The following is a 27945-nucleotide window of genomic DNA, read 5'->3' on the forward strand; positions in this document are numbered from 1 at the left end:
CAGGCCTACTGTGCGCCTCAACAGGTCAGAGTCGGCCGTCTGCCCAGCGCCGCCTGCACTGCTCGTCTGCCCAGCGCCATCTGAGCTGCCTGCACTGCTCGTCTGCCCAGCGCCGTCTGAGCTGCCTGCCTGCCCAGCACCATTTGAGCCATCCATCTGCCCAGCGCCGTCTGAGCCATCCGTCTGCCCAGCGCCGTCTGAGCCATCCGTCTGCCCAGCGCCGTCTGAGCCATCCGTCTGCCCAGCGCCGTCTGAGCCATCCGTCTGCCCAGCGCCATCTGAGCCATCCGTCTGCCCAGCGCCATCTGAGCCATCCGTCTGCCCAGCGCCATCTGAGCCATCCGTCTGCCCAGCGCCATCTGAGCCATCCGTCTGCCCAGCGTCATCTGAGCCATCCGTCTGCCATGAGCCTTCAGAGCCGCCCGTCTGTCCCGAGCCATTAGAGCCGTCCGCCAGTCAGGAGCCGCTAGAGCCGTCCATCAGTCAGGAGCCGCCAGAGCCGTCCGTCAGTCAGGAGCCGCCAGAGCCGCCAGCCAGTCAGGAGCCGCCAGAGCCGCCAGCCAGTCAGGAGCTGCCAGAGCCGCCAGCCAGTCAGGAGCCGCCAGAGCCGCCAGCCAGTCAGGAGCTGCCAGAGCCGCCAGCCAGTCAGGAGCTGCCAGAGCCGCCAGCCAGTCAGGAGCTGCCAGAGCTGCCCGCCAGTCATGAGCTGCCCGCCAGTCATGAGCTGCCCTCCAGTCATGAGCTGCCCTCCAGTCATGAGCTGCCCTCCAGTCATGAGCTGCCCTCCAGTCATGAGCTGCCTTCCAGTCATGAGCTGCCTTCCAGTCATGAGCTGCCTTCCAGTCATGAGCTGCCCTACAGTCATGAGCTGCCCTACAGTCATGAGCTGCCCTACAGTCATGAGCTGCCCTACAGTCATGAGCTGCCCTACAGTCATGAGCTGCCCTACAGTCATGAGCTGCCACCCAGTCATGAGCTGCCACCCAGTCCGGAGCTGCCATTAGTCCTGAGCTACCTCTCTGTCCTGAGCTACCTCTCTGTCCTGAGCTACCTCTCTGTCCTGAGCTACCTCCTAAATCATGTGGGGGCCTTGGGGAGGATTCTTAGGCCAAGGTCGTGGGCGAGGGTCGCCACTCAAAGGACGCTAAGGAGGGGGACAAAGACAGTGGTGGAGTGGTGTCCTCGTCCTGCGCCGGAGCCGCCACCGCGGACAGATGCCCACCCAGACCCTCCTCTTGAGTTTTAGGGGTGCGTTCGGAGTCCGCACCTCAGGAGGGGGGTACTGTAACGTCCTGACCAGAGTTCTTATGTGTTTTGCTTGTTTAGTGTTGGTCAGGACGTGAGCTGGGTGGGAATTCTATGTTGTGTGTCTAGTTAGTCTGTTTCTGTGTCCAGCCTAATATGGTTCTCAATCAGAGACAGCTGTCAATCGTTGTCCCTGATTGAGAATCATATATAGGTGGCTTGTTTTGTGTTGGGGATTGTGGGTGGTTGTTTCCTGTCTTTGTGTTTTGTCTGCACCAGCTAGGACTGTGATAGTTTGTTTTGTCATTTTGTATAGTGTCTTGTTTTGTGTTAATTAAATAATGGAAAATTACCACGCTGCACATTGGTCCTCAGATCCTTCTCGCCTCTCCTCGTCTGAGGAGGAGGACGACTTAGACTGCAGTTACAACCACTGCGACCTGTATGCTCTCGTTGGCTGGCCCTCACTTCATATTCGTCGCCAAACCCACTGGCTCCAGGTCATCTGGAGAAGGTGAACGTCTGCTCCAGTCTCAAATCTCTGGAAGACTGAAACAGGTTTCCCTCAAGAATTCCCCTGTATTTAGTGCCATCCACCATCATTCCTTCAATTCTGAACAGTTTCCTTGTTCCTGCCGATGAAAAACATCCCCAAAGCATGATGCTGCCACCACCATGCTTCACTGTGGGGATGATGTTCTCTGGGTGATGAGAGGTGTTGGGTGTGTGCCAGACATAGCGTTTTTCTTGATGGCCAAAAAGCTACATTTTAGTCTCATCTGACCAGAGTACCTTCTTCCATATGCTTGGGGAGTCTCCCACATGCCTTTTGGCGAACACCAAACGTGTTTGCTTATTTTTTTCTTTAAGCAATGGCTTTTTTTCTGGCCACTCTTCCGTAAAGCCCAGCTCTGTGGCGTGTACGGCTTAAAGTGGTCCTATGGACAGATACTTCAATCTCCGCTGTGGAGCTTTGCAGCTCCTTCAGGGTTATTTTTGGTCTCTTTGTTGCCTCTCTGATTAATGCCCTCCTTGCCTGGTCCGTGAGTTTTGGTGGGCGGCCCTCTCCTGGCAGGTTTGTTGTGGTGCCATATTCTTTCCATTTATTAATAATGGATTTAATGGAGCTCCGTGGGATGTTAAAACTTTCTGATATTTTTTTTATAACTCAACCCTGATCTTTACTTCTCCACAACTTTGTCCCTGACCTGTTTGGAGAGCTCCTTGGTAATTATGTGACTTCTGAAGGTAATTGGTTGCACCAGATCTTATTTAGGGGCTTCATAGCAAAGAGGGTGCATACATATGCACGCACCACTACATACATTTTTAAAAACATGTATTTTTTTCATTTCACTTCACCAATTTGGAATATTTTTTTGTATGTCCATTACATGGAATCCAAATAAATATCTATTTAAATTACAAGTTGTAATGCAACAAAATAGGAAAAACACCAAGGGGGATGAATACATTTGCAAGGCACTGTATGTACATACAGTGCATTCAGAAAGTATTCACACCTCTAGACTTTATCCTCAAAAATGTGTGTCACTGGCCTTCACACAATACCCCATAATGTCAAAGCTTTTTAAAAATTATTATTAATAATGAAAAGCTGAAATGTCTTGAGTCAATAAGTATTTAATCCCTTTGTTATGCCAAGCCTAAATAAATGCAGAAGTAAAATTTGCTTAACAAGTCACACATAATAAGTTGCAAGGACTCACTCTGTGTGCAATAATAGTGTTTATCATGATTTTTGAATGACTATCTCATCGCTCTACCCCACACATACAATTATCTGTCCCTCAGTCGAGCAGTGAATTTAAAACACAGATTCAACCACAAAGACCTGGGAGGTTTGCAATGCCTTACTAAGAAGGGAACCTATTTGTAGATTGGCAACAACAAAAAAAGCACATGAACCCAACCTCACTCCGAATTTACTTTCACATACAGCTTGTGTAAGAAAAGTTATAGGAGTTACTTTCAAACACAGTGATGGACTGGGCCGTATTCACCACCCTCTGTAGCGCCTTGCTGTCGGGTGCCTTGCAGTTGCCGTACCAAGCGGTGATGCAGCCAGTGCTCTCAATGGTGCAGCTGTATAACTTTTTGAGGATCTCGATGTGGATGGGGGCGTGCTCATCCTTCCGTTTCCTGTAGTCCGCGATCAGCTCCTTTGTCTTGCTGACGTTGAGGGATAGTTTGTTGCCCTGCCACCACACTGCCAGGTCTCTGACCTCCTCCCTAAAGGCTGCCTCATCATCGTCAGTGATCAGTCCTACCATCAGCAAACGTGATGATGGTGTTGGAGTCGTGCACGGCCACACAGTCGTGGGTGAACAGGGAGTACAGGAGGGGACTAAGTACACACCCCTGACGGGCCCCCGTGTTGATGGTCAGCATGGCAGATGTGTTGTTGGCTACCCTTACTGCCTGCGGGTGGCCCGTCAGGAAGTCCAGTATCCAGTTGCAAAGGGAGTTGTTCAGTCCCAGGGTCCTGAGCTTGGTGAGGGGACTATGGTGTTGAAAGCTGATCTGTAGACCATGAACAGCATTCTTACATAGCTATTACTTTTGTCCAGGTGGGTGAGGGCAGTGTTGAGTGCAATAGAGATTTTGTAATCTGTGGATCTGTTGGGGGCAGTATGCAAATTGAAATGGGTCCAGGGTGTCTGGGATGATGGTGCTGATGTGAGCCATGACTAGCCTTTCAAAGCATTTCATGGCTATAGATGTGAGTGTTACGAGGCAATAGTCATTTAGGCAGGTTACTTTGGCATTCTTGGGCATGGGGACTATGGTGGTCTGCTTGAAACAAGTTGGTATTACAGACCAGGTAAGGGATAGGTTGAAAATGTCAGTGAAGACACTTGCCAGCTGGTCAGCGCATGCTCTGAGTAAGTTTCCTGGTATACCATCTGGCCCCATGGCCTTGCGAATGAATGTTAACCTGTTTAATGGTCTTACTCATATCGGCTACGGAGAGCAAGATCACACAGTCGTCTGGAACCACTGGCGCTCTCATGCATGGGTCAGTGTTGCTTGCCTAGAAGCGAGCATAGAAGGCATTTAGCTCATCTGGTAGGCTCACTGGTACGTACTTGTACTTACCTATACTAAATATGTAGTACTTACTTGCTTGGTTCCTAGTTACTACGTTTAAGACTAAATTGTTAGTACATATTTCGTTTTTGCTACTATGTATTTACCTATTATCAGGCTGTAAAATGGAGGGTTACCCTGGAAGCTTATCCCAGCCTGAAGGATGCTGGGGATACTCCTGTAGTGGAATGGTTGGTTGTCTGGTTGTGAACTAGTCTGTGAAAGGGCTGTTACAAACAGACCTGCCCTTAGATCTTTCCAAAGCCTAATTTTTTTTTATTTTATGTTGAATGTTGCTAAAAGTCCTGCAGGTCCCATCCTACATTTCTTCATATTCCTTTGGAAATCAGGTAGGATTATAATTTGGATGATATTAACTGTGGGTGGTTGGCTGAGATTACAGTCTGGGGCAGGAGGGAGAAGAGGAGGGAGTTGACAAATGGGCAGGTAGGGATGGAAGTGATGCATCTCAATAGTCCCCTCTCATTGATATATAACATAAATGCAGAATTTGCTTTCACCTACCAGTTCTTTCTCGCTAGTGCATTGATGCTGTATGAATAAATTGATATAGATCTATCACAGAATATCTTCGCAAGATAATTGCAGCGAATTTCTAAACTTTATTTGAGACCTATGTTGCTGCTCTGTTTGATTATTTTTGTGGTAAGCCTATGTGAAACACGGCTGTGAATATCGGCCATCATCAGGGTATCTTACATCTGTCTCTGAGTGACCGCTGATGTATGGAAGTCTGCCTTGTCTCACCTCTCTGGCACCTGGACCCTTGGTAACTGTTCCTTAGCAACAAAATTAATAGAAACTACATCAGCAGCAGTTGTCAGCTTGAGGAGGATAGGGAGAGAGGAAGATTTTGGGAGTTTGCATTTTCCTGTTAGACTTGTTTGGAAACCAATGGGATTTATTGGCTTTATCAGTTACAATTGCAAATGTTTTCCATTGTAAATGGAAACAACTTAGCTGTTTTTACTGAAATTGTACTTTTCAGAAACTGTTTATCCATGAAGAGATTACATTCCCCCTGTATCAGTAGTGTGTCTGCTAGGAGGTGAACACTGTTCCCAATGTATCATGTGTAGGCTGCCATTTCCATGGAGACAGCTGGGTTAATTAATTCACAGAGCAGAGGGATATACTACAAAGCAGCATCAATGAGTTAGCCAGCTAACTTCAATAAACAACCCAGAAATAACGATAGATTTTCTGGATACTTAAGAAAGCTAAACTTAGATATGTGTATTTTGTTGTTGAGTCAATTAGCCTACACCAAGCACAGTTCAAGCTTATCTTTCTAAAAAAAAGTTAAAGTTATTTCCGAATATTTAGACATGTTTGCTGGAGGTTCAATACTTTATTCAGGAAGTTATTCTGTAGAGAGAAACCCCCTTGAGTCAGCTGCTCAAAATTATCAATGGACAGAAATGGAGGTGGCCTGGGCCTTCCTGATATTCAGAAATACTATTTGGCATTTAATGCAAGGTACCCTCTTAAATTGGCTTATAACAACGATCTCACTCCCACTCCTTGGGAGATCATAGAACAAGAAGTCTTAGACATGAACACATGTTCTTTGTCTCTTCAAGGCTAAGTGGTACAATCCGAAATACTGGGAAGGGATAAAGAATCCTGTCATAAGATTGCTTTCAATTTACATAAAACTATGGGCTTTGTTGGAATATAATCCCCCCAAGCCCCTCTTTGACAACAATATGAGATTATTGGGTAAATTGAATACATTTCTAAACAAAGACTTCCTACTCATTTTTTCAAAACATCTGTGAGACAAGATCTACCCTCCAAAGTCTACTGAATTTCAAAACAAACTTATTTACATTTTTAAGTCCAAAAGACACATAGCTAGTCAACTTTATAAAATCATTAATAATTCCAGATATTCTGTTTACCACGGTGTAGAACTGACCATCAATCAATCAAGTTTATTTTATATAGCCCTTCGTACATCAGCTAATATCTCGAAGTGCTGTACAGAAACCCAGCCTAAAACCCCAAACAGCAAGCAATGCAGGTGTAGAAGCACGGTGGCTAGGAAAAACTCCCTAGAAAGGCCAAAACCTAGGAAGAAACCTAGAGAGGAACCAGGCTATGAGGGGTGGCCAGTCCTCTTCTGGCTGTGCCGGGTGGAGATTATAACAGAACATGGCCAAGATGTTCAAAATGTTCATAAATGACAAGCATGGTCAAATAATAATCAGGAATAAATGTCAGTTGGCTTTTCATAGCCGATCATTAAGAGTTGAAAACAGCAGGTCTGGGACAGGTAGGGGTTCCATAACTGCAGGCAGAACAGTTGAAACTGGGACAGCAGCAAGGCCAGGTGGACTGGGGACAGCAAGGAGTCATCATGCCCAGTAGTCCTGACGTATGGTCCTAGGGCTCAGGTCCTCCGAGAGAGAGAAAGAAAGAGAGAATTAGAGAGAGCATACTTAAATTCCCACAGGACACTGGATAAGACAGGAGAAGTACTCCAGATATAACCAACTGGCCCTAGCCCCCCGACACAAACTACTGCAGCATAAATACTGGAGGCTGAGACAGGAGGGGTCAGGAGACACTGTGGCCCCATCCGATGATACCCCCGGACAGGGCCAAACAGGAAGGATATAACCCCACCCACTTTGCCAAAGCACAGCCCCCGCACCACTAGAGGGATATCTTCAGCCACCAACTTACAATCCTGAGACAAGGCCGAGTATAGCCCACAAAGATCTCCACCACAGCACAAACCAAGGGGGGGCGCCAACCCAGACAGGAAGATCACGTCAGTAACTCAACCCACTCAAGTGACGCACCCCTCCTAGGGACGGCATGAAAGAGCACCAGTAAGCCAGTGACTCAGCCCCTGTAATAGGGTTAGAGGTAGAGAATCCCAGTGGAGGGGAACCGGCCAGGCAGAGACAGCAATGACGGTTCGTGACCTAGGAAAATGACCTAGGAAAATGATTTGGGTGTCCGCCTTTCTCCTGAAACATGGGAAAATATCCGGAAAAACATGCTAACTATCCAATTCTGTTATGAATATATTATTAATCCATTTAAAATGTATGACCCCTAAGAAATTTAAACTCATGCAAGTTTCTGTGTCTGACAAATATTGGCACTGTAAGGAGAGGCAATGGACAATTTATACATAGATCTGGCAATGCCCTAATCTGATATTGGTCCATGGTATTGAAACCAGTTTCAGCCATTACCGGAATATCAGTCCCTTTGGACCCAGTGAAATGTTTATTGAATCATCTTGGAAACGTCCAAGGAGATATAAAACAAAATAAGTTGATCTCACTTGCTTGTATGTGTGCTAAATGTTTCCTTCCATTGAATTGGATGTACATTGATGTTGTGTCAGAGGAAATTTGTATCAGAACTTACCTTGACACACGTACAGTACCAGTAAAAAGTTTAGACACACCTACTCATTCAAGGGTTTTTCTATCTTTTTACTATTTTATATATTGTAGAATAATAGTGAAGACATCAACACTGAAATGGCACATATGGAATAATGTAGTAACCCAAAAAGTTTTTAACAAATCAAAATATATTTTATATTTGAGATACTTCAGAGTAGCCACCGTTTGCCTTGATGACAGCTTTGCATACTCTTGGCATTATCTCAACCAGCTTCATGAGGTAGTCACCTGGAAGGCATTTCAATTAACTTCTTATGGCTGCAGGGGCAGTATTGAGTAGCTTGGATGAAAAGGTGCCCAGAGTAAACTGCCTGCTCCTCAGTCCCAGTTGCTAATATTTGCATATTATTATTAGTATTGGATAGAAAACACTCTGAAGTTTCTAAAACTGTTTGAATGATGTCTGCGAGTATAACAGAACTCATATGGCAGGCAAAACCTGAGAAAAAAATCCAACCAGGAAGTGGGAAATCCGAGGTTTGTAGGTTTTCAACTCATCGCCTATCGAATACACAGTGGGATATGGGTCAGTTTGCACTTCCTACGGCTTCCACTAGATGTCAACAGTCTTTAGAACCTTGTCTGATGCTTCTACTGTGAAGTGGGGCCGAAGGAGAGGGGAATGAGTAAGGTCTGCCATGAGCGTTCATGTGAGAGCGAGCTCTGTTCTATCGCATTTCTGAAGACAAAGGAATTCTCCGGTTGGAACACAAAAACATCCTAAAGATTGATTCAATACATCGTTTGACATGTTTCTACTGACTGTTACGGAACTTTTTGACATTTCGTCTGCTTTTAGTGAACGCGCTTCGTGGCTTTGGATTTGTTTACCAAACGCGCTAACAAAAGTCGCTATTTTGACATAAATGATGGACATTACCGAACAAAACGAACATTTCTTGTGGAAGTGGGAGTCCTGGGAGTGCATTTTGATGAAGATCAGCAAAGGTAAGTGAAGATTTATAATGCTATTTATGACTTTTGTTGACTCCACAATTTAGCGGGTAACTGTATGGCTTGCTTCTGTGGCTGAACGCTGTTCTCAGATTATTGAATATTGTGCTTTTGCCGTAAAGCTTTTTTGAAATTTGACAGCGGTTGCATGAGGCCAAACTAAATTCACAACGGTATTCAGTTGATAAGAGACAGACATTCAATACTAGAAATAGATTGTCCACCATCTATGTGTAATTCCGGCAGAAAAGAGAAATAGGCAAAATAACATTTTAGATTCAGAGCAATAAAGAAATGTAATAATTTATCTGAGCAAACCAGAAATCTTTATTATTTCAAACAATACTTTAGAACCATTTAAATACAATACTTTGAAGGTTGTGCAGGACTATGGTAGATGAAGGAACCAATCTATATTTTCAGACTGTCAGAGTATTTATCTGGTCAATATGTCAGTGTATTATGTCTGTTATTTGTAACAGTGTGTTATGTGAAAATGTGATGGTATTATACATTTTTTTAAATATATTTAAGGATTCTTGGAAGATTAGTCCAAATGAGGACTAAAAGAGATCCTAATCAGATCATGAGCTTAGTTCAACCTTCACACCCATGAGAATCCAAAATATAAGCTTTTTTTCCCTCCCAATGTTTGTAAACATTGTAAATGTAAACAAACACTGTGTAGCCTGAAAAAATATGTTTAAAACAATACTTTTGATATAATAGAGTGTCAGTCCTTGCATCCATAGCTCTGTCTATTAATCTGAAAGTGGTTACATTTCTCCAGGCCCATCCCTCGTCTTTTAACAGCTTTGTTATTGTTTCAACTGTGGATTCGCCCTTTAAACATCTGCAAATTATAGAGATATCAAAGGGTCACCAACAAACACTTAAACAATAGGCCTATGGCAAATGCAGTATATGGCATACATTTTTCACATGCAAATAGCACTTTTTGGTAGTGCTCAAAGCATGCCCTTCCACGAGAGCAGCATTTATTTTTCAACTTGAAGCAATGAGTCCAAAAAGTCCTCCATGACAACAAAATCTTAAACAACAGAGTAGGCTAATAAATCCTTAGTTTTGGGGTTATGTTCAGGTAAAATCATTTGGCTAATCTATACTATACCATATTTCCAAGTCCTATTCTTGAAGATCAAGGGGTATTCAATTAATTGGAATGACTGGAAATCTGACAGACTTTGGTTTTTAATGTAAAGATATAACCTAATCATATTATTATCTTTAGTGGAAAGCAATGGGTTAGAAGAAGCCTACATAACCAACCCATAAAGTCAAATGCAACACCCATTTATGGGCAGTTATCTAAACGCTAACATTGATTTATCTTGCAATAGATGTTGTTCAATTGGTATTATTATTTTCTGACTTTTAAAGCCCCCTAAGGGGAAAGTAATCTAAAAGTAACTGAATTTAATCAGATTGCGTTACTGAGTTTGGGTAATCCCAAAATTATGTTACTGATTACAATTTTGGACAGGTAACTAGTAACTAACGGATTACATTTAGAAAGTAACCTACCCAACCCTGCTCAAATAGTATGATATGTTACGTTTGGTATGGACAGTAAGTTACTTAAGTCAAAAATGAAAGGAGGGCGGTGGGTTGGGTGGACATTTAACGCAAATGTCTTGCAATCTGGAGGGTAGTGGGTAGGGTTGGGTAGGGTTGGTGTTTAATGCGAAAGTCTAGCAACCCAAAGGTTGCGTGTTCGAATCTCATTACGAACAACTTTAGTATTTTAGCTAATTAGCAACTTTTCGCCTACTTGCTACTATGCAACTACTTAGCATGTTAGCTAACCCTTCCCCTAACCTTAACTCTTAAATGTAACCCTTTAACCTAACTCCTAAACCTAACACAGCATATCATACTAAAGCAGTCGAACGTAGCATATCATACTACTATACATCCTATAATTCATATTATATTTTACGACCGTTATTACATTGCTAGGGCCAATGTAATGTAACCTAATGTAAAGTAACATTTTATACTAAATGGAGTGACCCGGATTTTGGTCAAATATAATACGTTTTGCTCTGAGGCCAGGTTTCAGAGAGGCAGTCACGGGACCAGGGAACAGTTGGAAAAGAGTGAACGGTGCGCTTTACAATGGATTAAAAACCTCCACATGTAGATAGACACCTGGTGTGCGCATCCACTATGCGCCCACGGGCACGTCCAATATGCAATGGAATTGATAATGCACCTTGGTTTCCATTTTTATTCGTTTATCAGGTAAACCAACGGATAAGAATGTTGAGGTTGAGAACAGTGCTGCTGACTCCAATTAGATTAGATTATTGGATTGGCTGCAACAGATTATAGCGCGCCTGCTTCCAAGACGCAGTATACCGAGAAAGAAGCGTATTATCTAACAATTTTACCCCTGTGGACTTCGACAATAATAAGGTATGATTCTTCGTTGTTGAGAATGTATATGAATGAAGCCTGATGTATGATTATAATTGTATTTCGTGTCAACAGAAGGCAAAAAGAGAACGCACCGGGAAATTAGGGAGATACACTAAACCAGTTGCATAACAAATTTTCCGAATTGAATTAGCCTAAATCAAATACCAAAATGGGGATGTGGTATTACTTGTGTGTAAAGTGGTATGGCTGATCTAATGCATCTTGAGAATTGGTGAACAAAACGTGAAAAACATTCTGACGTTTGCTGTATATTTTCTGGATCAGACATCCGTCAGTGATCCACGCTTTGTTGTTTTCCATTCTATGGAAGGGGACCTATAGTAAACGGAACAGTAGCAAATAAACTACCTCATTTATTAGATAGCCTACAATGTGTATATATATTGTTGTATCCAACTAATAACAATACATGATATTAGATTCATTTCAGTTGTGATATGACCTAATTATTGACATGTGATTCATGAGAGCCCTGATAGGATTTGTCCTTTGGACAGCCCACTTATTGCATGACATTCCTGAGATTATATTGTACTGGTTGAGGTTTTCAAAATAAGCTTGAAAAAGGCCTAATAATTCTATAAATAGATACATTATTAATACATCGTCATGAAAATAATGTTCCCGACTATCTCAGGATGTGTTTTGTATTTAATGTCACACCAATATTCTATTTGATTGGTTTTGTGACCAATTGTTTTGATTATTTGTATTCAAGACAAAGCACCGATCCTGTGTATTGATTTGAAGATGTCACCCAGTGATAGGTCATGTGATGTGTTGCCTTGTAAAGTAGCTGATATTGATTGGATCCTCCAGCTGACACCAGTCCATTGGAGGATAATGAACACATTCTCAGCAGCATTTAGAAATTATTGTGTTTTTAGTACCAAATAGGCTCTGATTTTGATCAACTCCTCAGAGACTTCTCTCAATGTTGGTCTCGCCTCTGATTTAGTACAGAATATACAACATGTATGTATACATGAATTTAAAGTCTGCTTAGCATCAGATTTCAACACCATTTTTAAAGTATCGATTGATCCCATGTAGCCTATGCACATCTCATGGTTGACTCTCACCATGAGCCAACAAATCAATTGTCCTGACACTCATCCACAGAAGTTGGAGCCATTGTTAGTATTTGATTAGGATCCACAAAACTGCAGCTACTCTAACTGGGGTCCACACAAAACATAAAATATGACATAATACATAACATGAATAGACAATGACAGCTGAAGGACAGAACTACATACAATCACATAGTATTGGGACCTTGATATATTAAGGATGCCACTTTGCATCGTGCAGAACAGAACCATGCCTGTAGACACACCTAGAAGAAGAAGAAGGATTATTGTTAGTGTTTGTTGACCCTTAGCAGGCCCGAGACTGTCAGCACAGGCCATAATGTGTTTTAATCCATCTGATGCTATCTGCTCTTTTCTAAGCGCCAATCCCTACACAGAGTTGACTACCCTTTGATCTGGGCTTATGCAACACTGTTTTAGCTACGCCATTGGCAGGAAGTCTGTGTGTTGCTACTGCTAGCCTTGCAGATATCACCGGCCAATTTGAAGGATTGACTAAATTTGCACATGGACCAGAGATTTTGACCCAGTTGCTGAAATTGAAGTTGCCAAAAAGTTACACCCTTGTTCCTCAGTGGGTAGACAGCGGGGGGATTTTAATGAGTGTGCACACTAAGAATGTGTGTGGGACTTCTGCTATTTGTAGCCAGTGCCTTGTTATACTGATAACATAACAGCGTTATTGGCCAAGAAAGTGGGTGGCAGTACCCTTCGAATCCTTATTATTCAGATAAGACCACATATGAATGATGTCAACATTAGCAAAATGAATAAAATAGTTGGAGTATGAGAGATGTAAAACCGTTGTGTGCCACACCACAAATAAGCCCACGGTGGCGTTAATGTGAGAGGTTCCACTCAGTGATTTGTCATTCAGTGTGTTGTGACGAGACACTGAGTCTGTTTTTAGGCATCACTGGACTTATGAATAATTTAAACCTATAGCATCTATACTCCTGGTTATTGAATAATATATACAGCAGATGAGCACTGAGGGAGACTGCTATGAAAAGGAGGGATAGGTGTGGTTTAAAGGCAGTCATTTATGGAGGGGGACGCAATGTGTATCAGTTTTCTACCTAAAATGACACCTGAAATGGACTACTTATTAACAGTAAAGTGTATGGTCTCTGATTGTAGAAATACAGTAAGCTATTACTGTAAGCTATATATATACTGTATATAACAGTAAGTTAGGTAGCCTATAAGGGGTTTACCTTTTAAACACAGGACAGGGTCTTTACATGCTGGCCATACCCCCTGTCAGAATCTACACTGAGAGAAAATGGAGGACCACGCCACAGTAGTCGAGGGACACGTTTTTCAATAGTTCAAACCTGATGTGTCAGACATCAAGGCCTACAGCTATCACAAAACACACAGCACCACAGAACACTGTGTGGGCTGAGGAAGTGCAAGTAAGTGAAAGAGAGGGGGGAAAAAGGGGAGAAAACGAGAGGAGCGGAGTTATATGCTACATTGTTACTATAAGCCTCATCCAACCACAGTGAGCAGTGGGGGTTGAAAACTCTGCAGTTGTACAAAGGGAAAGTCTGGTTCCAACATCAAACCACAAAAGAAAAGACATTTCCGGCCTATTCTATTATATTCTATTGCAAACACAAAAAATGAAAGAATTGTTTATGGAGAACCACTTTTTTTTTTTTTTGAAAGGATAGTTAGACAAACATATTGCGGTGTGTCTGGAGGGAGAGAAAGAAATGGGTGTAATCCCTCCTTTCCCAGGAAAGAAAGGTGAGGAGAGCAACAGGAAGACTAATACCACAGTAGACAGAACCAGCTTGACTCTCTCTTCGGTTGCCAGTCTGATAAACAACACTTATCTTAAGAGTCGCTGCTCAGCAAATAATACATTAGGAATACAGCGAGAGGACATAGTGTGAATACATATCAGTAGTTGTAACGATCTGATTTGTTTTGTTCTTTTGTCAGGAACATTTTGTCAGTTGTTTGTCAATATGTGAAAACAGTGTCTAACAAGTCTATGTTAAAAGCCAAGATGCTGCCCACTCAGAATAGTTTATTTGAATTAAATGGGATCTTAAAGAAGAGCCACACCCCAATCCCTTTACGAGGGCTGTCCTGAGCCAGATTATGTTTGTGTGGGCAACATCTGTGAATGCATGTCATCTTCGCTTTATTCAGAGCAGTCCCACTCCCAAATACCCCATTCCATAATCAGATTGTAACAGCCCGAAAATCACACAACCATTGTTTAAGTATTCTAAAAAAAACAGTAGTTGGAAAACAGCATCAGCAATGAAATGCAAAGTTTGTCATTTACTTTGCTGATCAAAACAAACACACATGTTCTTGCTTTGTAGCCTCAACAATATTCACCCCAGGCCTTGGGTCCTATGAACTGTAATAATTCCGAAAGACACAGGGGGCACACATGGGCACACTGTAGCCGGCTTTAACTCAGCCACGGGCTATTACTGTCCCCCCTTTCTATTAATACTTCTAAGGCCTCACTAGGGGAAGAGGCTTGATAATAGAGCCTATTTATGGGCCACGTCTGAAGGAAAATGGTCAAGTTTCTGTGGTTTTGACTAGCCACCCACGTGTCAAAGGAGTTCCTCTCCCGTTCCTGATATATTATGCGCTCATTATTCTGTTGTGCTGGGATTCTAAGAGTGGACTCTGTTCACGTAGTCTAACCTTACCCCTAACGGCTTTAGATTAGGGATTATCCTAGCAGCATGTCTTTGTGTGTGGATGCTGTTAGTGGGTGCGTGTTTCCTTATATTTGTATATGTATAGGGAAACAGCCGCCTATGTATCGTCAGCCATTGCCTTCATTATTCATATGCAATTGACTCATGTTTATGTCTATGTGTGTGAACATTCAGGGGCAGCCATGCTGACCACCTTTTTGGACGGCCTTCTCTGCTGCCTGACGGGGAAGTCGGCCAACGTTGTGGTTCCCATAGAAACCTCAGAACCCGCTGATGGCTACGAGTTTGTGGAGGTCAAACCAGGTCGCGTCCTGAGGGTCCGACACGTCATCCCGGAGCGGGAGGTGGAGGAAGAGCCCAGCGGGCCAGGGGGAAGCGTCCACTGCAAGAGGAAGATCACAGTGTATCGTAACGGACAGCTACTGATAGAAAACCTGGGGGATGCGGTGAGACAGGAGCTGTTACATGCTCCGAACGGAGAAGCAGAACCCAACTGTACAGTAGAGGTAGAGCTCGCAGACCCACCTTCCAATCCAACTCCCAATCCTGACACCAAAGTGGACAAGACAGGGTCAGTGGTTGGGACAGGGGGAAGTGGGGCAGGGGGAGCGGCAACAGCTCCAGCCCCGATCCTCGAATTAGCCCCAGATCTGACCCAGCAGCCCCGGAAGCGACGGCGGAAGCCCAAGCGCACAGTGGTGATCGACAGCGAGAGGAAGATCACATCATGTAAGGGGACACACGCGGACGTGGCACTGTTCTTTGTGCACGGTGTGGGCGGCTCGCTGGACATCTGGGGCAGTCAGCTGGACTTCTTCTTCCGTCTGGGCTATGAGGTCATCGTGCCAGATCTGGTAGGTCACGGGGCGAGCTCGGCGCCCCAGATCGCGGCGGCATACACGTTCTATGCCCTGGCCGAGGACATGAGGGCCATCTTTAAGAGATATGCACGGAAAAGGAACATTCTCATCGGACACTCTTATGGGTAAGTTAGACAGAAGTGTTTTAGTTATAGACACTACATATTGTATTTTCTGCCTTTTGCTCTCCCAGACTCTCTCCATCTCTCTCTTTGTACAGTGTGTCATTCTGTACATTCCTGGCCCATGAGTACCCCGACCAGGTCCACAAGGTGGTGATGATAAACGGAGGAGGCCCCACAGCCCTGGAGCCCAGCCTTTGTTCCATCTTCAACCTGCCCACCTGCGTCCTGCACTGCCTCTCCCCCTGCCTCTCCTGGAGCTTTCTCAAGTAAGAGCGAGAGAGTGTGTGTGTGTGCGCCTTCCCTCCCATACAGACAAACTTCAGTACAAATATCTTTCCGTCTATGACGTTCAAGTATGATATCCTATATCCTACTCACTCTCTCCTCTGCCTCCCTCAGGGCTGGGTTTGCCCATCAGGGTGCGAAGGAGAAGCAGCTGTTGAAAGACAACAATGCTTTCAACGTGTCCTCCTTCGTGCTGCGTGCCATGATGAGTGGCCAGTACTGGCCAGAGGGCGACGAGGTGTACCATGCAGAGATCACTGTGCCCATCCTACTGGTGCACGGCATGTACGACAAGTTTGTGCCCGTGGAGGAGGATCAACGCATGGCAGAGGTGAGAGAGAAACCTTTAACGCCAACTTTAACCCTTTCTTTAAACCTAATCTAACCTCTCTACCTCCTCTCAGATCTTGCTGCTGGCCTTCCTGAAGATAATCAATGAGGGCAGTCACATGGTGATGATGGAGTGTCCCGAGAGCGTCAACACCCTCCTGCACGAGTTCTTCCTCTGGGAGCCAGACTCCGCTCCTAAATCTAAACCACGACCTGAAACCGCCAATGCCCCCACTGCATCCAACGGGGGAGCAACTTCAGAAAGCCAAGCCAAGAATAAGTAGCCCATAGAAGGATGGATGTGTGTTATTGACTCCAATCAAAGCTTGCACAGCCAGTGGTGTACTGTCTACCATGGCTAGTAGTGCTAGGCGTGTCTCCTCAGGTGCAGGGAGCTGGTTTGAGTCGGTTTGAACTGGTCTGGGCTGGTTTTGAGCTGGTTTAAGATTGAGATTTGAGGAGGTGGAACACAGTACACAGGGACAGATGGGCCCATATTTGGTCTAAGTCTGAGCCACTGCACTACATCAGAGAGGAAGGACAAGAGGGATGCGAGGGAGGGTGAGGAGGGACGGATAGATGGACGTCAATGACGTTGACTGTGAAGGTCTATTGTATTGTACTGACCTGTTCTGATTGAGTGACTGATCCCTGACTGTGCCTTGGGGTGGTGTGGGGCTGAAGAGGTGCTGAGTTGTAGAGGTGGACCTGATAATGTTATTGGTTTTGTGTGTTGCGTGTGGTACAAGGACCCAAGTCTATACTTGGGTCCACCTCTAGTTGCACAATGGGTGGAAATGTCAAAACAAGGGTGGATCAGAGAGGGAAGAGAATGTATTGGAAGTGGTCAAGTCACACAAGAAAATAACTAGCCAAGAAGAGCGCTTGTTATACTACTCAAGCCAAAGGTTAGCCAATGTTTGTGACAAGCAACACCAGAACCAACTTTTTTTTTTCTGACACTACTTCTTCACATTTGAATATTTGAAACTTCACAACATTGTGACTGAAGTTGAATGAGACATTTTAAATGATGTTTGACAGTCAATGCTGCTTTTTGAGAACTAGCCAACTACAATGTATTTAAATGCATTATTCATACATTATTTAAACGCACTTCCCTGTCAAAATCATTCCAAATGTCAAGCAATTTCTTGACATTGTCAATGTTTTGCTTTATCTACAGAGAAACAACTTGAGGGACAGGGGGAATACCAATGTTTGACTGTTTTACAAAGTCTCCTTGTGTATTTTATGGGGAAACAAATATGTTTCCTTTGGCTGCTGGTTAACTGGGAAGTACAAACTGGTAGATCAATGTGTGTTTTGGGCCCTTTTAAGAAGGATTATTATACTTGATGTTTCTTCATATTCCTCAACAAAACTATGCTGAACAATGATTGTTTACCTGTTTTTCAGGTAAAAGTGATATAAGCTATGAAAATGTTTATTGGTACACCAAAATGTTTTGTAAAATCTGAGAATTCTTCAATGCCACATAGCAAGCTCTCCGTCATGTAACTACTGAACAAAAATATAAACAAAAATGTAAAGTGTTGGTTCTATGTTTCATGAGCTGAAATAAAAGATCCCAGAAATGTTCTATATGCACAAAAAGCTTATTTCTCTCAAATGATGTGCACAAGTTTGTTTTCATTCCTGTTAGTAAGCATTTCTCCTTTGCCAAGATAATACATCCACCTGACAGGTTTTGCGATGTGGCATATCAAGAAGCTGATTAAACAGCATGACCATTACACCAGTGCACCTTGTGCTGCGGACAATAAAAGGCCACTCTAAAATGTGCAGTTTTGTCACACAACATAATGCCACAGATATCAAGTTTAGAGTGAGCATGCAATTGGAATGCTGACTGCAGGACTGTCCACCAGAGCTGTTGTCAGAGAATTGAATGTTAATTTGTCTACCATAAGTCGCCGCCAACGTCCTTTTAGTGAATTTGGCAGTACGCCCGACCGGCCTCACAACTGCAGACCAAGTGTAACTACGCCAGCACAGGACCTCCACATCCGGCTTCTTCACCTGCGGGATCATCTGAGACCAGCCATCAGGACAGCTGATGAAACTGTGGATATGCACAACCTATCAGAAACCGTCTCGGGAAGCTCATCTGCATGCTCGTCGTCCTCACCAGGGTTTTGACCGGACTGCAGTTCGGCGTCAGAACTGGCTTCAGTGAGCAAGTGCTCACCTCCGGTGGCCACTTGCACGCTGGAGAAGTGTGCTCTTCACGGATGAATCCTAGTTTCAACTGTACCGGGCAGACAGCGTGTATGGAGTCAGGTGGGCAAGTGGTTTGCTGATGTCAACGTTGTGAACAGAGTGCCACATGGTGGCGGTGGGATTATGGTACGTGCAGGCATAAGCGACGGACAGTGAACACAATTGCATTTTATCGATGGCAATTTGAATGCACAGCGATGACGTGAAGAGATCCTGATAATGGCGCCCCGGGGGGGGCACTGTTTTACGGGTTCCTGACCAATCAAGCTATTTTGTGTGTTTTTTGGCATTGTTTGAAACTTATTATGTACATAATGTTGCTGCTACCGTCTCTTATGACCAAAAGAGCGTCTGGATATCAGAACAGCGATTACTCACCTCGAACTGGACGAAGATGTTTTCTTTAATGAGTCTGAAGCGAAAGATTTACTGTTTCTCCCGGACCAGGCCCAAATCCTTGTCATTCACATGAAGAAAAGACGAAGATACAGGGGGCGCAGATCCGGGAACCTTGTGAGAATTTATCGGCGAGTGGGTAACCCGCCTCTACCATCCGTTCTATTGGCCAATGTGCAATCACTGGAGAATAAACTGGATGAGCTTATGGGACATTAAAAACTGTAATATCTTATGTTTCAACGAGTCGTGGCTGAACAACGACACGGATAATATACAGTTGGCTGGGTTTTCCGTGCATCGGCAGGACAGAACAGCTACATCTGGTAAGACAAAGGGTGGTGGTGTGTGTCTATTTGTCAATAACTGCTGGTGCGCAATGTCTAATATTAAGGAAGTCTCGAGGTATTGCTCGCCTGAGGTAGAGTACCTCATGATAAGCTTTAGACCACACTATCTACCAAGTGAGTTTTCATCTATATTTTTCATAGCCATCTATTTACCACCACAAACCGGTGCTGGCACTAAGACCGCACTCAACGAGCTGTATAAGGCCATAAGCAAACAAGAAAATGCTTATCCAGAAGCGGTGCTCCTAGTGGCCGGGGACTTTAATGCAGGCAAACTTAAATCCGTTTTACCTCATTTCTACCAGCATGTTACATGTGCAACCAGAGGGGGAAAAAAACAATAGATCACCTTTACTCCACACACAGAGACGCATACAAAGCTCTCCCTCGCCCTCCATTTGGCAAATCTGACCATAATTCTATCCTCCTGATTCCTGCTAATAAGCAAAAACTAAAGCAAGAAGTACCAGTCACCACCTCAGTCACTGGCTACATCACAAAGTGCATCGACAACGTCTTCCAGTTCCCACCAATATCCAGCAACTTCGCACAACCATATAAGAGGAGTGGGACAACATTCCACAATCAAAAGCCTGATCAACTCTATGCGAAGGAGATGTGTCGTGATGAATGATGCAAATGGTGGTCACAACAGATACTGAGTGGTTTTCTGATCCACACCCCTAAATTTTTTTAAAGGTATCTGTGACCAACAGATGCATATCTGTATTCCCAGTCATGTGAAATCCATAGATTAGGGCCTAATGAATTTATTTCAATTGACTTATTTCCTTTTATGAACTGTAAGTCAGTGAAATATTTGAAATGGTTGCATGTTGTGTTTATATTTCTGTCCAGTCTACTATCCCTTGGTGGATGAACATGTCAGGAGAAGCACTGTTTTGTGTCTGATAAGTGTCCTCATACAAAGACTGCATTGAATAACAGTAAATACCGTATAGCTTTACTCTCTAGCTTGGTGTGCACTCTGAATGATGCACTCCTGTATTCCACAGGACTGGATGCTCCCCTTGCTAATACGACTGTTACTCGGAAACTATATTGTTGAATTCTGATCTGAGCACTGCAAGAGTCCAGTTATTTCACATAATGCGCTCTGTTACTATTTGTTATGGAACAGTCTGTAGGTCACCTACAAATAGCAATATACATTTTGAAAACATAACACTTATACCCTGACTACACCGCTCGCGTCGCAAAATAAATGTTATTCAATTATTGCACCCACACTGCTCGCGCGCGTCAACGCGTTGCGTTGCCAAGGGCTAAAATAGAAGTCCTTTCTATTTCTGACGCAGATCGCGCTCCAAGTCCTCTCTCTCCCATCTCCTCATTGGTTTATAGAAGCAGGTGCCCACGTGCCATCTCCTCTTTGGTTATACCCACGTGGGTGATTGAAAGACGAACTGTTTTGCCGGTTGTCGTGGTAATACTATGAAAGTTTAGATGCCAATCACCATATAAATTCAAAGATGAAAAAGCCTGGAAAGAGGAGAGGACTAGAAACGATTCGGTTGACCGTTTTATGTGTGAATTAATTGTCGGAGTAGAGGACCTTGTGCATTTCAGGTAAAATAACAACCTAATGTTTATATCCCAGGACAAATTAGCTAGCAACAGCAAGCTAGCTAAATAGGACAAATTAGCTAGCAAGTGCAAGCTAACTAGCTAAATTGCCATAAATGTTTCATGCTTTTCGACTTGTCCCCAAATTAATGTCATTGGTTCAGAGTTTGTTTTGATATTTTAACCTGCGTGTCGTGATCGCGTTTGGTGTAGGGTACAAAATAAATGTATGCATTATGGCGCACGCGTGCAGCCGGTTTGGGTTCCGTGTTAGCCTCTACAGGATCGGTGGGTGCCCCGCGGGACGGTTGACTTAACGTAGGCTAATGTGATTAGCATAAGGTTGTTAATAACAAGACAATTTTTCAGGACATAGACATATCTGATATTGGCAGCTTAAATATTGAAAGCTTAAATTCTTGTTAATCTAACTGCACTGTCCAATTTACAGTAGCTATTACAGTGAAAGAATACCATGCTATTGTTTGAGTAGAGTGCACAGTTATGAACTTGAAAATGTATTAATAAACCAATAAGCCACATTTGGGCAGTCTTGATACAACATTTTGAACAGAAATGCAGTGGTTCATTGGATCAGTCTAAACTTTGCACGTATACTGCTGCCATCTTGTGGCCAAAATCTAAATTGCGCCTGGGCTGGCATAATACATTATGGCCTTTCTCTTGCATTTCAAAGATAATGGTACAAAGAAAATACAAAAAAAAACATGTTTTTTTTCTTTATATTATCTTTTACCAGATCTAATGTGTTATATTCTCCTACATTAATTTAACATTTCCACAAACTTCAAAGTGTTTCCTTTCAAATGGTATCAAGAATATGCATATCCTTGTTTCAGGTCCTGAGCTACAGGCAGTTAGATTTGGGTACGTCATTTTAGGCAAAAATAAATAAAAAGGGGTGGATCCTTTTGGGCCGTGAAATGAGGTAACAGTAAAATGGAAGACATTCTAAAGCCGCTACAACAGGCCCTCACAGAAAACATGTCCAGCATTAACTATGTTGATGAGGTTTCATATTGTTCATAGTATTCAGATGTTTCATAATATTTGTTTATAGAGTATACCTTTTATACAATATGCGACTTTTACTTACATATGACGAGAACTTGATGCTGAAAATGCGAGAACATCCGTGAATTAATAAAATAGAGAATTGTCACAAGTCAAATTTGTAAAATGTATGTTTAGTGTTCAGTTCATCATTCTTAGTCGTGTTCTCAGTGGAACTTGACTTCAAATTAAAATCATGAATCTGATAAATATTATACCATACAACCTTAAATGTTTAAAAGCCAAGTTTTTTACAAGTGTATTAGAAGCACATGCAATGTCAAGCTACAATACCTGGGTATTTGTCAAGCGACAAGTAGTTAGTATTTGCACTATATAATACTCTGCTTAACGCTAGAATGAACCTTAACTACAGTGGAAAGCATTTAGGGGTGACTTCAAGTGGGTGCAGTCTACTGATCCAAGGAGATGTCCTGTACACCTTGTGTTTGCTGGAAGTATTACTGTTTGAGGAAACACTTGTGGTGATTCATCCTAATACAGGAAAGTGTAGTGGCGATAAGTAACAAGTAGCTGTCCAGATTAAGAATCAAAGCCATTTGTTACTTCCACCATTCAATTCAGTAGGAAAACTATGGTACCTTTTTTTATCTTAATCAACTGTGCAAACATATAGTGTGATTCCAATGGCTTAGGCTACTTGGTTTTAGCAAGTAAGAAAACACATTTTTTCAGCATACCTACTTTATCCAGACTTACAGTCAGGGCATCGTTGCTCAGCATTCAATCTTATCTTTTCATCAAAGTGTAGGCCAACTTCTCTTTCTTTCTTTTTAGCTCACTTGGCTTGCTTCTCAGTAATAGGAAGTACTAAGTAACCATGGTGTAATAACAGTAAGCAATGCACATTTTCAACAGTTCAACTATCTTTACAAGATATTCAATTGACCCTGAAATGTCTCGGCAGAGTCACCTCTCCTTTATATCAAGACAAATTACTACTTAAAATAAATGAATACACAGACTTGATTTGCACTTATGATAGTACAGAAAGTAGATAAACCTAATAATAAAATTGAAACAGCCTTATAGCCTCAGCCATTAGGCATACCAATGTATCATACAAAGATGGAAAATCTGTAGTTTGAAAACAGCAATGTAGTGCAAAGTTTGCCATTTACTTTGCTATATCCTACACAGCTTACCCTACCATGGCCACACAATACATCATTTAGTTTGACTCTGAAAAAATGCAAAGTCATAATTTGACATAAATAAAGCTATAAATATCATAATATGAAACATTTCAAAACACATGTAAACTTCGAATGAAAGTGTTACATGTAGGGGAGACCGGGGATGGTTAATCACTAATCACCTTTTAGTCAGTTTCCCAGAGATCGTTTTTGGTAGTGTTTTCAAAACTTGATAAAAACAACCTACATTCGTCCTTTAAAAATGGGTGTGGTTATTATACAGTATATGTAAATAAACTGCAAATGCATGGTGTTGTCTTAAATACAAGGAGTGGAGTGTTACAATTTACCCCATGGTCTGGGTTAGTTGTAACAGTGCTTGGGGTGAATTGTAACAGATTGAAAAAGTGCATAAATCATGACATGCAACTAATTATTGAACACCTTTATTGAGACCATGAGAGCAACATTGCCCTGTTTAGCATTTTGTTTGGCAGAAATAATAATAAATATAAATACAATGTTTATTATTTTACCCTTCACTAAATTATCTTTCTCAACCAAACAACAAGTAGGCCAAACTAAACACCTGAACGTTTGTGGTGTGTGTGTGTGTGTGTCTGTGTATGCGTCTGTGTAGGACAATGTTGGACTCTGACTTAATCAGAGTCACAGTTGTGACAGTGGTATAGCTGTCCTGGGGTACAGGCTTGGCGGGCCCATAATTGGCATTCCTAGCATGGCACCCAGACCTCCTTGGACCTGGATTTGTTAAAGTGATCCATGCACACAATGCAGCAGTTTTCCTCGTTGGAGGAATCTGAATCTTCTAGTTCAATGTGCTTTGTTTAGGCTTTGTCTTAGCTTGCTTCTTTACAGATGTTTTTTGAGGCAGGGCAATTTTTATTTTTGCCTTCTGAGAGCTTAACTTTTTATGCTGTTCTTCCAGTGCCTGCTTGACGGGGTTTCTTCTCCTCTGCCTACCCCTTGTTGTAATTTTCCTGGGCCCTGCTTTTGGGAAGGGGCATACATCAGCTGGGTTGAAATCAGAAGAGTAATCAGGTGTTTCCCAGCCACAGCCTGATACATGTTGGGAGGTGCCTGGAAGGCAGTTGGAGAAGTGGCCTGGAAGGCAGCTGGAGAAGTGGCCTGGAAGGCAGCTGGAGAAGTGGCCTGGAAGGCAGCTGGAGATGTGGCCTGGAAGGCAGCTGGAGATGTGGCCTGGAAGGCAGCTGGAGATGTGGCCTGGAAGGCAGCTGGAGATGTGGCCTGGAAGGCAGCTGGAGATGTGGCCTGGGAGGCAGCTGGAGATGTGGCCTGTAAGGCAGCTGGAGAAGTGGCCTGGAAGGCAGCTGGAGATGTGGCCTGGAAGGCAGCTGGAGAGGTGGGCTGGATAGCAGTGGGACCGTGGGCATAAATCACCTGCCTTCAAGAGATACTCTGACAACTTCTGCTCATCCATGAAGACCCTGTTTCCACTACGGTAGCCTACGTGAGGAAGCTCTCTCGACCCCTTCTCCAGTAGCTTCTTTCACTCTCTGCAGAATCTGTCACATGACATATGCCATACAACTTTGCAACCGATCCAATTGTCTCCCCATGCTCTGCTACATCATTTGACTCTCTTTTCAAAGTGTGGAGAGATACTCTCCTGTATGTCTTTCTTTTCCATGATCTAGGCAGGCTGGAAGGAAAAGAAAACATTTGCCAAAAACATTCAGTTTCACTCAGGGTTATGCAACCGATCCAATTGTCTCCCCAGGGTTAGTTGTAACATTTTCTCACAAGTTGTTACAATTAACCCTACTTTAGCATTGCTAACTTGCATCAAATGCCTCTACACAGACTGGTTATACACCTGATATAAGTTTGATGAACGAAACTACAAAGCATTTGCCATCACAAAAACTAATTTGGTCAAAATAATTACTTTTATACCTCAAAATCAGATTTCTGTCAATAGAATCGGCAGAGTTAATCACAGCGTATTGCTTTTATCACATGAGAGTACAGAACTAAACTGAGCATGTGCACAGTGAATCACTTAAACAAAAATTTTACTTTATTTTCTTTAGCAAATCTTTTCTTAACTCTATTTCCTTAAAACGGCATTGTTGGTTAAGGGTCTACACCTGTTGTATTCGGCACATGTGACAAATACAATTTGATTTGATGTTGATTACTCTCTTTCCTCTCTAGGGAAAGGATATGGGGTGACATTAGGTCAAGGCCCATGTTCTTTCTTGGATTCAATGACCAATATTGAAACAACGACAAAGCCAGACACAAACACATTTCATTTCCTTAAGTTCTTAGTCCCCGATTCCGACCCAAGTTAAGCGTGCGTAAATGAAACGTAATTCCCTTTTTATGCACTTTTCTCTCTATGCGTATTCTGACATTGAATTTAAGCATGAGAATAGCATGCTATTCACCCGCTATTCTTTCAGGGTGAAGATCTTAGAAGTAAAGGTGTGGCAGAGGTGTGTCTACATATAAGACGTATACCTTTATGTGCGTGGAAACCATGAATAAGGTCCAGCGAACCTACTGGTTCGGAGTGGAAAAGGCATCTACTTCATTTTTTTACCATAGAAATAAAATAATTCTCCATGCAGTGCAATTTATAAATGGATAACATCTATTGATAAGAGCTACGTAAATCAGTAATCCGTTTGGAGAAGGTGATTGTAAATATGATCCCTTTATAGATGAATGGGAAACCAGCCATATAGAAGCCAACTGAAAATCATATCAACATGACATGGATTGCGGCCCCTTTTCCACAGTGAAATAGGCTATAAATAGCTGTGCCATTATTCAGAATTTTAATTGTGTGCCTTTATAATTTGTGTGGATGAAATTTGGACACTCAAGCTATAGGTTTCTGTCGGGCTGAACCTGCCGAGTTGATGTATGCGTTTTAGAATATTTTAAAGCTTGTTTTATTTTACAATTTGTATAATGTTAATTAGCCACTATCGGGAGCCACCGTCAGTAATATGTTGGTTCCATTTTTCTGTGCTCCGTTTTATTTACTTAACAAATAAGGAACACTCAAAATGTGCACTTATACATCATTACAATTTTAATCAAAATACAGCTGTAGACAGAAGTCAAAGATCAAACATCACACATACAACTGATGTCTCTCCTGAGTTCTGCCCCATAGGAAAAGTCCCAAGTTATTTTATTAAGCCCGAAGTCCAGCCCTAGTGATGTCACTGCATACGTCATTACCTTCTACTCATCAGACCAAGCCCATGCAGACACAACAATACAAACTTGCAAGAGAGATACAATAGTTCCAGTGTTTTCTAAGGGCTCAGCAGTAAATGTCCACTCCCCCAAGTTGATTTATAGAGGTATGTCTGACGAGTCTCTTATCTCTTTTACTCCCCTGCAGGGTTCTGTGTTTATCTTTGAAGTGCTTTCTCACAGACCCCATGCAATATTTCACACATTTCTCAGACCGTTTCTTTATAAGAGGCAGAGACTTAGAAACGACTGTGGAATAATTTTAAAACATTATAATGAATATATATATATATTGTTAATCTGTAATCTAGGACCCTATACATGTGGAGGGGTCTTATAACCCTTTTCCCTTCTATAAATACAACATATTACAATCAATTATTATAATACATCAAACATTTGGTACAGCCACTATCATGACCCCAAATTGACTCCATCAAATACCCACATACATTTATAACTTTCACTTTAGTGTTAGTTTTCTTAAATTGTAGCTAACATTTTGCATCAATAGCACTACTGTATAATAGAGATTCAATGTCATCTTGGTTAGCAATTCCAGTGTATATTTGGCCTTGTGTTTTAGGTTATTGTTCTGCTGAAAGGGGAATTGGGCTCTCTATGTCTGTTGGAAAGCAGACTGAACCAGGTTTTCAGCTAGGATTTTGCCTCTGCTTAGCTCTCTTACATTTATTTTTATCCCCCAAAGAATCACTAGTTCTTGCCGATGACAAGCATACCCATAACATGATGCAGCAGCCACCACCGTGCTTGAAAATATGAAGAATGGTACTTTTTGCCAATTCTTTTGCAGTTTTACTTTAGTGCCTTATTGCAAACAGGATGCATGTTTTGGAATATTTTTATTCTGTACAGACTTCCTTTTTTTCACTCCATCATTTAGGTTAGTATTGTGGAGTAACTATAATGTTGTTGATCCATCCTACATTTTCTCCTATCACAGCCATTAAACTATGCAACTGTTTTAAAGTCACCATTGGCCTCATGGGGAAATCCCTAAGCAGTTTCCTTCCTCTCTGGCAACTGAGTTAGAAAGGACGTCTGTATCTTTGTAGAGCCTGGGTGTATTGATACACCATTCAAAGTGTAAATAATAACTTCACCATACCCAAAGGGATATTCAATGTCTGCTTTATTTTAAATGTTTAACCGTCTACCAATAGGTTCCCTTCTTTGCAAGGCATTGGAAAACCTTCCTGGTTTTTGTGGTTGAATCTGTATTTGAAATTCACTGCTCAAC

The 27945-nt window shown here is 42.5% G+C and overlaps 1 protein-coding gene across 1 annotated transcript in view; it reads left to right on the forward strand.

Annotated features, from left to right (window-relative positions):
• The first annotated feature begins 15200 nt into the window (after positions 1-15200).
• The window catches only part of LOC120052129 (protein ABHD8-like), a 34167-nt gene continuing 21422 nt past the window's right edge, over positions 15201-27945 (forward strand). The window contains exons 1-5 of the mRNA XM_038998973.1: positions 15201-15641; positions 15681-16003; positions 16099-16269; positions 16403-16619; positions 16693-16869. Coding sequence (XP_038854901.1) covers positions 15201-15641; positions 15681-16003; positions 16099-16269; positions 16403-16619; positions 16693-16869 — 1329 coding nt within the window. The remainder of the gene's footprint in view (positions 15642-15680; positions 16004-16098; positions 16270-16402; positions 16620-16692; positions 16870-27945) is intronic.

Source organism: Salvelinus namaycush, chromosome 8 (genome assembly GCF_016432855.1).
Source record: "Salvelinus namaycush isolate Seneca chromosome 8, SaNama_1.0, whole genome shotgun sequence".
In the NCBI taxonomy this organism is placed as follows: domain Eukaryota; kingdom Metazoa; phylum Chordata; class Actinopteri; order Salmoniformes; family Salmonidae; genus Salvelinus; species Salvelinus namaycush.